The sequence below is a fragment of the Ornithorhynchus anatinus genome, chromosome 10 (assembly GCF_004115215.2).
Source record: "Ornithorhynchus anatinus isolate Pmale09 chromosome 10, mOrnAna1.pri.v4, whole genome shotgun sequence".
NCBI lineage: Eukaryota > Metazoa > Chordata > Mammalia > Monotremata > Ornithorhynchidae > Ornithorhynchus > Ornithorhynchus anatinus.
Window position 1 is genome coordinate 2,588,512 of NC_041737.1, and position 13,340 is coordinate 2,601,851.

At 57.9% G+C, this 13,340-nt stretch overlaps 2 protein-coding genes across 17 annotated transcripts in view; one reads left to right on the forward strand and one right to left on the reverse strand.

Moving 5' to 3' along the window:
* Positions 1 to 3,269: 3,269 nt before the first annotated feature.
* On the reverse strand, positions 3,270 to 7,455 carry LOC114814670 (collagen alpha-1(I) chain-like). Its single transcript, XM_029073682.1, has 6 exons — positions 7,380 to 7,455; positions 6,098 to 6,853; positions 5,221 to 5,988; positions 4,659 to 4,811; positions 3,954 to 4,285; positions 3,270 to 3,368 (listed from the first exon to the last, which is right to left on the reverse strand). Exons 1-6 carry the CDS (start codon positions 7,453 to 7,455, stop codon positions 3,270 to 3,272), a joined length of 2,184 nt encoding a protein of 727 aa, XP_028929515.1.
* Positions 4,180 to 13,340, forward strand: part of ADGRL3 (adhesion G protein-coupled receptor L3) — a 609,412-nt gene continuing 600,251 nt past the window's right edge. For 4 of the 16 annotated variants that reach the window (XM_029072997.2, XM_029072999.2, XM_029072998.2 and 1 more), the window contains exon 1: positions 4,180 to 4,837. The gene's annotated coding sequence lies outside the window, so the exon portion shown is untranslated. The remainder of the gene's footprint in view (positions 4,838 to 13,340) is intronic. The other 12 variants (XM_029072990.2, XM_029072991.2, XM_029072992.2 and 9 more) reach the window with 4 other exon arrangements.

Here is a 13,340-nt window from a genome sequence, read left to right on the forward strand (position 1 = left end):
CCATTACTACTGCTACTACTACTATTAATATCATCTGCAATTATTTTTTTTTAATGTCCCCATTACACTAAAGGTTCCTCGAGGGCAGGGATCATAGTACATCGTACCGTACTCGCCCAAGTGCTCAGTCCAGTGTTTTGCATACAGTAACAGCGCTCAAAACATACCACCGATCGATAACAAGACAGGTGTCGTCAAACCTCGACTCACCGGCCAGGTGTCAGTGCTCTCTCAAGAGGAGACAGCTTTGCCAAAGAATGAAGTGTAATTACGATTAAGCCTCACATCCCCTTTGAAACGCTGTAAAGAAGATTCCCCCCATCTCACAGAGAATCTGGTCGGCACTATGCGGTCAAAGATGTCACCGGAGGTGATCGGGACCTGACTCTGTTCCCAAGCGTTTGGTGTGAGGGAATCCGTGATCTTAGATTTCCCTTCGCCAAAGATTATTATTAATAATAACCGTATTTATCGAGCGCTCACTGTATGCAGAGCACCGTCCCGAGTGCTCGGGAGACTACGCGATAACGTCAGACACCTTCCCTGCCCTCGACGAGCTCACGGTCTAGAGGGGGGGGCCGAGTACCTCGGTTTTCCGTAGCGCTCTTATTCCCAAAGCGCTCTCATGTCGATTAGTTTCAGCCCTCGCGACAAACCCTGAGAGGCGGGGAGAGAAGTTAGGTATCCTTACCCCCCTCGGTTCATTTCGACCCTACAACTCGCCCCGTGAGCTAAGTAGAGGAGGCGGGAATTCTTGATCCCCATCAGCCCGTTTCAGCCCTCACCACGACCCTGCGAGGTAGGGAGAGAAGGCAGGCGGGTATCATCAGCCCCTTTTTACAGCGGTTTCCTTCGACCCGGCCAGGGTCACACGGGAGGTCAGCGGCACAGCCGAACCCGGGTCCTCGGACTCTCTGACCGGCGCCGGCTCTGCCACTTTGCCACACCAGTGTCGAGGAGGCCCGGAAGGGCACGAGGGCCGGGATCGCCGCTTCTCGGGCTCTCGACCCTCCCAAGCGCCCGGTACCCATAAGTCACCGACTCTGACCATTAGGGCATAATAATAATAATAATAATAATAACAATAACGATAATAATGGCATTCGTTAGGCGCTTACTATGTGCCGGGCACTGTGTACATCTTGGGGGGGGGTCGATTATGTTGGGCAATTGGGGTGCGGGGGGGTGGGTCGCTATCAAAGCCTACGGACGTCATATCCACCGAGAAGCAGCGTGGCTTAGCGGAAAGAGCCCGGGCTCGGGACTCAGAGGTCGTGGGTTCCAATCCCGGCTCTGCCACTTGTCGGCCGTGTGACCTTGGGCAAGTCAGTCTCTTCACTTCTCGGCGCCTCGGGTCCCTCATCTGTAAGATGGGGATGAAGACTGTGAGCCGCACGTGGGACAACCTGATCTCCTCGTATCTACCCCCGCGCTCAGAGCAGTGCCGGGCGCATAGCGAGCGCTTAACAAATACTGACGTATATCTAGATGTAACGGACACGACGATCTCTAACACCCCTTTTGCCCTACTACCCCCTCGAGCCGGCTACTTTCTGATAAGGAAAAGACAACCTCCGAACAACAACGGGAGGTGTCCCCGAGAAGGGCTTGGCTTTGTCTCCGTTTTGCTTCCGAAAACCGAAACATCTCACGGCCAACGCTTAAGACATCTCAATAAGGAGGGACAGGGGCGGGATGCGCAACAGAGACAATACTAGAGATGCGCCCGGAACCGGTGCGGCCCGGCGGAAAGAGCCGGGGCCGGGAGCCAGAGGGCCCGAGTTCCAATTCCGGCTCCGCCGATCACCCGCCGGGTGCCCTCGGTCAAGGCGCGTCACTTCTCGGTGCCTCAGTCCGCCTCGCCTACCGAATGGGGATCGACTCCCTGTCCTCCCATTTCCTTGGAGAGGGGGCCTCCCCCCCTCCCGATTGACTCGTCTCTTCCCTAGCGCTTAACGCGGTGTCTACCACCCAGTAAGGGCCTAACGAACGCCATTAAAAAACAAAATAAAGAAATCGGACGACCACCTCATTTTTCTGAGGAGTCATTTTGTGTTTTTCCCTTATCCAAATGTAAGCTTCTGGCGGGCAGGGATCACGTCTCCCGGTCCCGCGCTTCTGTCGCGCCTTTCCAGGCGCTTCAGCACAGCGTATCGCACGCCGTGCTCAGTAAATAGCACGACCGCTACTGAGAAGCGGATAGAAGTTTCTAGCGACTGTGTGGCAGTCGGCAATCGGAGATGGAGCTGTCTCCCCGCTCTTCGCCTACAGTCGGCTAGAGATTCCAGCAGGCGCCGCAGCGACGGCATTTCTCGAGCGCCGCCGCGCCGAACTAAGCACACGGCGCGCGTCGGAAGCAGCGTGGCATAGCGGAAAGAGCGCGGGTTGGGGAGTCAGAGGTCACGGGTTCTAATCTTGACTTCGGGCAAGCGGCTCGACCCCTCCGGGCCTCAGCGACCTCACCTGCAAAAAACGGGGACGAAGACGGTGAGCCCCACGCGGGACGACCTCGCGTCTACCCCAGCGCTTCTACCCCAGCGCTCGGATCGGTGCCGGGCACCTAGCAGGCCCATAGGAAACGGCACCGTCGTCGTCATCGTCGTAATGATATCATCAAACCGAGTAGGAGGGGAAGCCATAAACCGGGCGGTCAGCGCCCACGTCCTCGAGGACCGGGGGGGGGAGGTCGCCCTCGACACCCGTAGCCCGCTCTCCCAAGCGCTCGGCGCGGCGCTCGTTCGTTCAGCCCCATCTACTGAGCTCTCACTGCGTGCAGAGCACCGGACCGAGTGCCTGGAAAGTACAACGAGGCAACGGAGAGAGCCAATCCCTGCCTGCAATGGGCTTCCCTGTTACGAGGACTCAAGGAATGCCGATGGATGGATGGATGGATGGATGGATGGAAGGATGGATGGATGGATGGAAGGATGGATGGAAGGATGGAAGGATGGATGGAAGCAAGGATGGATGGAAGGATGGATGGAAGGATGGAAGGATGGATGGATGGATGGATGGATGGATGGATGGATGGATGGAAGGATGGATGGATGGATGGAAGGATGGATGGAAGGATGGAAGGATGGATGGAAGCAAGGATGGATGGAAGGATGGATGGAAGGATGGAAGGATGGATGGATGGATGGATGGATGGATGGATGGATGGAAGGTTGGATGGGACGACGGATGGAAGGCTAGATGGAAGGATGGCAGGACGGATGTGTGCTTTGTCAGGATTTCCCTTCCCCTTCTTCTTGGAGTCGGCGGAAGGCTTAGGGCGGCTGTTCCCGGTGGCGGCCGGCGGCCGGTCCCCAGCCCGTCCGGTCCGGTCCGGTCCGGTCGGCTGCCGTTGGGGCGGGGTCCGTCCGGAGCTTCGTGCGAGGGGTTTCCGAGCGGCTAGGGGGCGCCCGCGCCCTCCCGCGCCCCGGCCAGCCGGCCCCCGCCGTGTGTGTGTGTGTGTGTGTGTGTGTGTGTGTGCGCGCGGGCGGCGCGCCTGAGCGGGCGGGGGTCGTTGTGTCCGGACCTCCCTCCCTCCCTCCCTCCCTCCCTCCCTCCCTCCGGGCCGGTCTCTCTGCGCGCGTGTGTGTGGGTGCGCGCGCCCGCGGGGGTGGGCGTGCACGCGCGCGCGCGCGAGCGAGCCGGGCCGAGCCGAGCCGAGCCGAGCCGAGCCGAGCGTCGGCTCCGAGGGCGAGCAGCGGGGCAGGGTGGGGGCCGGGCGGTGTGTGCGCCCCCCCTCCCCCCCCACCCCCCGCCGCGGCGGCGGCAGCAGCGGCAGCAGGAGGAGCCGGGAGGCCAGAGCACCTGCCCGCCGCCCCGCCCTCCCTCCCTCCTTCCCGCAGGTGGCCCCCGGCGGGGACCCCCGGGGCTCGGAGCGCGGCGAAGAAGGGCGGGAAGGAGGCGCCGCCCCCCCCCCGTCCCCCCGTCCCCCGCCCCCCGCCCCGACCCCCTCCGCCGGCCTCTTCGGGCCTCGGCGGAGCCGGACGCCCGGGGACCCGGCGGATGCGGCGAGCGAGCGAGCGGGCGGGGCGGGGAAGGGAGGTGGGCGCGCTTTGCTCCGCTCCGCTCCGCTCCGTCTTCTGCTCCGTCTCGTCTCCTGCTCCTCTCTCCACTGCTCCGTCTCCTGGTCCTCTCTCCTCTGCTCCGCTCTCTCCATCGCACCGTCTCCCCTCCTCCGGCAGCCACGGCAGGAGGAGGAGCGGGAGCGGCGGCGGCGGCGGCGGCGGCTCGTGCAGACGGTGCCGCATATTCATCGCCGCCCCACCGTCGGTGCCGGGGACCTGAGCTGGCCCTGAAGTTGCGCGACTGAGCGGGAGACGCATCTTTCTCCTCCTCCTCCTCCTCCTCCTCCTCTTCCTCCTCCTCCTCCTCCTCTCCCCGCCTCCCCCCTTTCTTCGCCCGCCCCCCTCCCCGACGCTGGTGGAGCGAGGAGCCCGACGGGGAGAGGAGCGACGCTTTCCTCTTTTCGGGGGGCCTCTTTTTCCTCCGTGGAGATGGCTCTGTAGGAGCCCGGGGGAGAAGGGAGACTTTTTTTTTCTTTCTCTCCCCCCATCTCTGGATCCCGGAGCTCCGGTCCTTCTTGTCCCTCCCCCGTCCCCTTGGCGGTGCGTGCGGACCCGGGATTTTTTTTTTTTTTCTCCGACCCTCCCCCCCCCCCCCCCCACCCCGGAGGGTCCGGGGGAGCGACCCCCCGGGTCTGGGCTTCCCGGGGCTGGATGTCTGGATGTGGGGAGCGGGAGCGGCGGCGGCGGCGGCGGCTGCGGGCTGCGGGCTGCGGGCTGCGGCCGCGAGCTGCTGAGACGCTGACGGGACGGACTCTCAAGGGAACCGCTCGTGGCACAAGGTAAAGATCCATGGTTTCCAGTCTCCCCCCCCCATCTTCCTTCCAGACCGCGGGCCCGGGGGTCGGCGGCGGGCTCGGGGGAGACGCCCGGGGCCGGGGGCACGCGTGTGCGGACACACACACACCTCCGTGCCTACACACCGTGCACACACACACACCCCGTGCCTACACACCGTGCACATACCGTGCACACACACACCCGGTGCCTACACACCGTGCACACCCCCCCCCCCCGGTGCCTGCACACCGTGCACACACGCACTCCCGGTGCATTCAGCCCGCACACCGTGTGTGCGCGCACCCCCCCGGTGCCTGCACACCGTGCACACACACCCCCCCCGGTGCATACAGCCCGCACACCGTGTGTGCGCGCACACACTCACTGTATCCCCCCCCCGCGGGTCCGTGGGGGGGTGGTCGGTGTCGGCGCGGCCGTTGGGAGCAGGTTGTGGTTGGCCCCGGGCGGGGGAGGCGTGGGGATATCGGGGGTCCCCGGCTGCCCCGACCGCCGCTTGTCCGGCCGGGCCGCCCCCCCCACGGCTGTGCCCCCCGGCTGTGCCCCCCGCTGTGCCCCCCGCTGTGCCCGGGCCTGCGCTCGGCCCTGCCGGCAGGGGGCGCCGGAGAGGGCGCCGGTCCTGGGGGGGGCAGCGGAGAGGGAGCCGGTCCTGGGGGGGGAACCCGGCGGCGCCGCACAACGGCCGCGCTCCGCTCGGTGTCCGCCCCGCTGCTCCAAACCCTCCGCCCGCCGGGAGGGTTTGAGTGTCTGCGTGGGTCTGGGCCGAGCCGGCCCCCCCCTCCCCCCCGCCCCCCGGGACCCCCGGATCGCCCCCCGCCCGAGCGGGCCTCGGGGACCGGCCAGGCCCTTAGGACCGGCCCGCCCTTCCCCTCCCTGAACCCTTGACCCCCAGGAGCTCGCCCGCCGTCTCCGGGAAAGGCCAACAGAGGCCCTCGCCCTGGGCGCCACGCTCCCCCCTCCCCACCCCCAGTTGCATAAAAAGCCCCTTTGTGTAATTTTGCGGTAACCGAGGGGTGGGGGGAAACTCTGTCCGGCCATCGGTGGCCGCCCGCCGAGGCGACGGCGACACCCCGTTGAAGGATGGGCCCCGGATCTCGGGAGCCGACGGCGGGGCCCGGCGGCCCCGGCCTCGTCCCTCCGGGGAGAGGAGAGACGGGAGAGGACCGGCCCGCCCGAAGAGGCCCACCGAGGAGGCCCGGGGCGGGGGGAGAGAGACGATCCCCGGCCGGCCGGCGCAGGCCCACGTGGGACCGGACGGCGCGTCGGGCCTCGGCTCTCGGAGGGCGACGGCCCGGCGCCCCCCTCTGCGCCGTCGACCCGACGGCGGGAGGAGTGGACGTCGAGAGGGAGGTGCGGAGACCCCGTCCCGGTGGGAGATGGCGGAGGGGAGAGGTCGCGGGCCGGGAGTCTCGGCCGAGTGGAGGGCGTCTCGGCGGACGACGGGCCCCTGGGGCCCGTCGGATTCGGACGACGGGAGGCCGACACGCCCGACCTCCCTTGGTTCCCGGGCGCCGCGCCCAGAGGGAAGATTCCCCGAGGTCCCTTCTTTTGTTGCGGAGCGTGCTGGCGGAGGGAGAGCCGGTCGTTCCGCGGCTTCGGGTGTCGTCGGAGATGCGTCCTGCTGCCCTGTGTGGCCTCTGGCCGAAGGCGGATGTCGGGAGGAGTTAGATCGCCTTCCGGACAGCCCTCCGTCGTCGGGTGACGCGCCGCCCGCCCTTCTTCACGAGAGGGCCGACCGAACTTGGTACGCGGCCGGGAGGAGCGTTCGCCCCGGGGCGACGCTGGACGGATCTCAGATGGGGACGTGAAAGAGAGACCGGCGGATCGCCGCGGCGGGGCGTGACCCCTGCCGGCCGAGGGGCCGTCGGCGGTTGGGGGATTCTTGGGATTTCCTCCGTTAGCCGCCTCGTGCGGGGCTCCGGAGGTGAGCCTCCCGAGGCGCGCTCTCCTAGAAGACGGGAGTCGGAGATCGCCCGTTGACCTTCGGTAGCTTCGGTTCTCTTGGGGGGTGGAGGGGGTCGGAGGGGGTGACCCGACCCGGTGACCCGACGGGCCCCTCTCCCCTTCTCTAGAAGCCCTGACGCGGACCTTGCTCTTAACCTAGTGCTGCTGTTTGAGGGCGGCAAAAGCGTGGCTCTGGGCTCTGTCCCCCCCCCCCCCCCCCCCCCGCTCGTTCCTTTGCGGACGATGGTCCCGGCCACCTCGGAGGGAACGGGGAGAGCCTCGGGATCGGGGTCTGGCCACCGCTGAAGTGGTGAGTCGAGGATGGAACGGGGTCCTTAGAGGAGGGACGGAGACTTGCGTCCAGCGAGGGAAACCGAGTGTGATTTCAGTTAAACTGCGATGCGGGAGACATCCTGGTCCGGTCCGGGGCAGTCGGGCTTTCCCCAGCGTGGCTGGGGAGGGGAAGACAGTGTGGTCCGTTGGATTTGAGACGGAGGGGATCCTAGTCTTGGTTAAGATTGTCAGCTGGATTTTTTTCCTCTCACTTTTCCGATTCGCGTCTCGTTAAATAAATCTATTTACGTTGGTGTCCGTGGTCAGGGTTGAGCCGATCGTGAGATTGATTTGTCATTGAGCCTTTAAAGTATTTCGGGGCCATGTTTCCGTTTGGGTTGCTATTGTTTTTGTGCCGGTTTCCCTCCCTGTTTTCACGAAGCATGTTTCTTTGTTTTTTATTTGTACTCCCGCGGTTTAAGGTCAAATAATAAAATATGCAAATGGGATTGAGTGTCCTGTGGTTTGTTTTCTTTTTGTTGTTTTCTTGTTTTGTTAAGGGAGTTGTCGAACAATAGCGGTCTAGTGTTTTCTTTCATGTAGATAATATGTTGATATCTGCCGGTTCACAGAGCAGTCTGAGCATTAAGCTCAGAACTGGAGTGAGGTTGAGCAGGCAGGAGGTCGTTTTTGAGGAGCTTGGCAGATTTTCTTCTCTCTCTCTCTCTCTCTCTCTCTCTCTCTCTCTCTCGCTCGCTCGTTCGCTCGCTCTCCCCCCCCCCCCCCCGTCTCTCTCTCTCTCTCGCTCTCCCTCTCTCTCCCCCCACCCCCGTCTTCTCCCTCTCTCTCTCCCTCTCTCTCTCTCGTTTCATTTAAACAGACTAGATCAGGGTGTGCTCACAAACATACTCAGTGGATATGGCAACTACCCTAGAAAATCGGGAGAATAGCAGGTAAAGAGCGAAATTACTTTCCCTAGAACATCAGAGTTTGATAGAGCAAAACTTGGGGGATTTTAGATTCCTGAAGATGTTGGGTCTGTCTCTGGTGGAGGGTGATTATCGTGGACTCCCACAGACTTGGTATTGCCCTAAGCAGGCTCGAAATCGCCTGTATAATCCAAGGGCGTGGATGATATTGAATGAACTGGTTACCGGTTACTTTGATAGTAATTCGCCGAGACAGAAAGGAGAAGGGGGCTTGAGTACCTACTGAGGTTGGTTATTCTCTACCCTGGAGGACGTATTGGCTGCTCGTGCGGTTGGAAATTTGGCTTGTAGGTCATCTACTGGCCTCCCCAGAAAGAAACACCAGCACTTCTTTCATCTTTTTCTTTCTACGTTCTTTTGGCTTGTTCATCTGGATCTGCGTTACCTTTGGAATTCCTGGAGGGGGAAAACCTACAGTGTCTCTTTCTGGTGATTCCAGACTCTTGTCGGCTCTCTTGATTACAGTTAAGAGATTTAAAAAAAAAAAAAAAACAGACCAAAAAACGACGCTTACGTCTCTGAACCCATTCTTCCGCTATTTAGCACGGATTCCACGACCTGTTTGCGGCCCCTGAAGCCGGACTGAAGTTTCAGTTACCGGCGGTTTACGTCGTCAATTTGATCGACGGATGTCCGCTCTCGCTAGCCAGCCTTCGTTGGAATGCCGTTTAGAGTAACCCTTTGATTTTAAGGCTTCGTTTGCTCAGCTGGAGGAGGAAAATAAAATGATCCGTCGGACAGTGCGGTCTCAGGTTCAGTCCGGGGCAGATGTTCATTGAAGTTTCGAGATGTTGGAATATCGAACAGATCTACCTGGGCCTTGGGAGCTCAACACTTGCGCAGCCGGGCCCTCCTCCTACGACACAGGGAAATGGTTCGAACCGAGCCGTTTGTCGGTAAAAGATCGGCTCCGTAGGTCTCTAGTAGAACTTGGAGCCTCCTTTCAGCCCTCACTGCTTCCGGCCTCTCCCGTTCTTCTTTCACTTACAAAGCTGCGTTTAGTCGAGCAGCAGCGTGGCCTGGTGGATAGAGCGTCGACCTGGGAGCCGGAGGACCTGGCTTCTAATCCCTGCCTCCACCGCTGACCTGTTGTGTGACCTTGGGCGAGTCACCTGCCTTCTCTCTGCCTCGGTTCCCTCCGCCGCAAGATGGGGATCCCGTAACTGACCTCCCTGCTACGAAGACCGTGAGCCCATGTGGCACAGCGAGGGTGTCCGACCTGATAAACTTGTCTCTAGGGAGCGCTCGGCACAGTCCTTTACCCACAGTAAGCGCTTAACGATTACCGTGAAAAATGATCTGTGTCTCAGTTTCCTCATTTATAAAATGGAGGGTTAAATACCCGTTCTCCCTTAGTATAGAACGCTGTACTAAGCGATGGGAAAGAATGCAGAGGGTGAGAGTCGGACGTGGCCCCTCGCTCTCCAAGCGCTCACCGCTTCATCCCTTCTATTTAGATTGTGAGTCCCGTGTGGGACGGGGCCTGTATCCAACCTGATTAGGTTGAATCTATCCGGTAAAGTGCTGAGCACCTATTAGGGCTTAAACAATGCTCCAGTTATTACTGGTAGTAGCATCTTTCTTGAAGAAACATCTCCACCGGCTCCCTGTTGCTCCTTGCTTAAACCCCAAACTCCTAATCCTCGTCTGGAAGGTTCTCCGTCAGCTGGCACCGTCTTTTCTTACCCGATCTCTCGCCCCTTCTCACCGTTTCTCCTTCTTGACTCTCCGACCTCTGAGTCATCGCTCAGGCCTTTCCTCTCGTGTAGAACGTCGCCAACTCAACATCTCCAACATCCCCAACTCCATTACGCCGAACCACATCCCTTCTCTGCTTCAGACTTGTTGGACCAAGCCGCCTCCTCCAAGTAGCTTTCCCCGTTAATCTCTACTTCCTCCCTCCTGCTCTCCCATCGGCCGTTTCAGCTCGCGTAGGAGGGCTGTGGTTTCTGTGTCCCTACTTGATGGTTTGAAAATCTCTTCTCACCACCCTCCGACTATCGGCCCCTCCATTTTATACTCTATCCTCCGCATTAGAGCAGAAGCTCTCCGCCAGCTAAGGCTGCGTAGCTCAAGTCCAACCACGCATTCCTCCAGCTCTCGGTACAGACGGGGCTCTGTACCTAGTAACGCAAAATGTTGATAAAGATAACGTCGGGCTGCCCTACCGAGCGAGTGAGAGCCGGTGCCTTTTGCTTTCATTGTCTCAGCTGGATCGAACACAGCGTATTTACTAGCATAATTGTCTCCACCTCATAATTCGCTCCCTGCCATCTCTGGTGTTTTGGTGATGAAATGAAAGATGATTTTTGTAAGCGGTGATTTCGGCACACGCTGCGGAAGGGAGAGGAGTGGATTCAGAAGGAACCGAAGCGGTGTTTACGGGCCTGCCCCAGGGAGTTTATTCCCTGACATGAGTATCCCGGGACGGAGAAGGGGAGGTCGTCGATTCATTGAGTGACTATTGTGGGAAGCACTTGGGAGAGGGGGAGAGAAGCAAGGGAAGCGGTCTCAAGTGCCTTCTTCAGTTATCGTCCCTCCTTTTTTTTTTCCTTTTCTTGCCTTTTTTCCTCCAGCACTTGATATTCACCCCATCCTCAGCCCCACGGCACTTACGTACCTCTCTGTAGTTTGTTTTAGTGTCTGTCTTCCCTTGTAGACCGTAAGCTCCTGGTGGTCAGGGAATGCGTCTCCCCACTCTGTTGTCGTTTACTCTTCCAAGCGCTTAGTACAGTGCTCTGCACACAGTAAGCGCTCAATAAATGCCCTTGATTCATTGATTGTTGATAGACTTAATGTCCTTTGTAATAGCACCTCCCCCGTTGCCAAAAAAAAAAAAAGCGGGACGATTAATACGGTATTTCTGTAGCGTTCCGCTACTGGTAGTTTAGCGTGTTGGCCCAAAGGATGGACTTGGTTTCTCGTACCGTGTTTCGGAGTGAAAACGAGGAAATGGTAGGGAGAGAAACTTTCTTCTAAAGTACCTTGTGTGGCTTTCAGCCCAGCGGTCTCTGCCGCGGTGAGGCTGGTACCTTCCAAGAGAATCTTTCTCACACAGTCTCCAGTGGCTGACGAGAGAACGATGGAGAAGCGGCGGACGTTGGCGCTCTCCCTGGGGGCGGTGCTAGAGTAAGGCCGGACCTGGGTCCTGAGCCCGGCTCCGCCGTGTGTCTGCTGTGTGACCTTGGACAAGTCACTTGACTTCCTTGGGCCTCAGTCATCTCATCTGGAAAATGGGGATTAAGACAGTGAGCCCCACGTGGGACGGGGGGCTGCGACCCATCTGATTAACGTGTCTCTACCCCCGGGATTTAGAACAGTGCTCGTCACTAAGTGCCGTAAAATGATAACGGTTAAAAAGGGCGCCTTGTGTTCATGGCGCATTTCCTGGGCCGTGTCATAGGGTTTTCCATCAGTTGGGCAGTAAATGGAGAGAGGGGAAGCTGTTAGCTGCCGCTCCTCCTGCTGGCGATACGGACTTTGTCTCCTCTCCAACCGGCCCCGCTCCGTCTTCCCTCCCCATCCCACTGGGGGCCAACGTTGGATATTGGTTTTGGAGCTCCACTTGAGTGCCGTCACCCTCAGTACCGCCCCCCCCCCCCCCAAAATAAAAATAAAACACACACACATCCTTGGTGCTCTCAGTGGAATGAGCGACTGTGTTGTTAACCCTATAAATTCAACCATCTTCTACATTCCTCATGGGAAAATAAAGAACTTTGAAAATTCATAAAGAACTTAGAAACTTCACACCCTGGGCATAGCAAAGAATGTAAATTGAACATCATCGGTGGTAGTTACTGAGCGTTTGCTGCGCGCGTAGCACTGTACTGAGAGCTTGGGAGAATGCAACAGAGTTGGTAGGCGTATTCCCCGCCCACTTTAATAACGAATGAATGCTTCGCTAAACCTAGATTTCAAATAATTGAAAACGTATCCGCAGTCATGGGGGATGAAAATGAAGGGGGCCTGAGCCACTCAAATGTCAACGTTTACTGAACCATTTCTCCTGCCAGGCTGAGGGATTTCTTATCAGATGTGGCTATTATGCCAAGTGGCATTATAGCCACGTTTGATAAGCTAACAAACATCTCACTAAAACCCGCAGAACTCCTGTTTGAGGATCATGAGCCTAGAGTAAGACGGTATCTGTCAACATAGGCGCTTTCATTTTTTTTTTAATACTTTTTTCCAGTTACCTCTTCTCACCCAAAGCTTTTAAAATGTAGACCACGTCAGACTTGATCACGGGAATCTTCTGTTCGTATTGATGGAATTGGAGTAGGTATCTGCTCCAACAGCATTACGTTTTAGGATTTTTTGTTGCTCCGGCGTTCGCATTCTAAATCATAAGATATTTCTCAAATATTAGACTTGGCATTATTTCTCATTTAGCTTATGAAGAATGTCAGAAAATCTCTTTTGGTAATAGTGTTGAATTCTGGTATTCTTTTCCCTGAAAAGCTCTTGATTTTCCAAGGAAATGATGAATAATTTCTTGAAAATGATGGACTTTTTATAGTGTCTAAGTTGCCTGGGGATCAGGATTATGTCTTGTGCGTCTGGGGTGATACTCCCGAGTGTTCAGTACCGTGCATGACGCTCAGTAATAAATACTATTACTTCTGCTAGGATTTTTCTTGTTGATTTCTTTTTATTTGCTGAAGACCCCTTTTCTGCGCTAAGCACTCTTTCAATACATATTCACCTCCTACTAATTCTGCACTTAAAGCCCAATCCCGACACACTGATATTTTCGCTGGTACCAAATTGCAGTGTGCAAAGATTAACTTTAACTGACATATAAAGCGCAAGGTGCAATTTCACCGGGAAATATTTTAATTAACCCCCTGATCGTTTTTCGCACGTGGCGCCAGCAACCTTGTGAGTATTAGCTCTTTTTTCATTTCCTAAAGTGGCTAAAAATATAGGTGAACCCGTCATGATCCACCCGTGGTCTCAGGGGTTCACATATTTTGGAAGACTCATCAGCCAAGAGTTCAAGTCTTTGCTTGCAAGACTTTTGTAAGAGAAGATGCATAATAATTTTGGTATTTGTTAAGCGCTTTCTATGTGCCAGGCACTCTGTTGAGCACTGAGGTGGATACAAGCCGCTTGGGTTGGACGCAGTCACCGTCCCACATGGGGCTCACGGTCTCAATCCCCATTTAACGGATAGTGGTAACTGAGACCCCGAGGAAGGGAAATGACTTGCCCAAGGTCACCCAGCAGACAAACTGCGGATCCGGGATTAGAACCCATGACCTCCTCCCTCGAATTC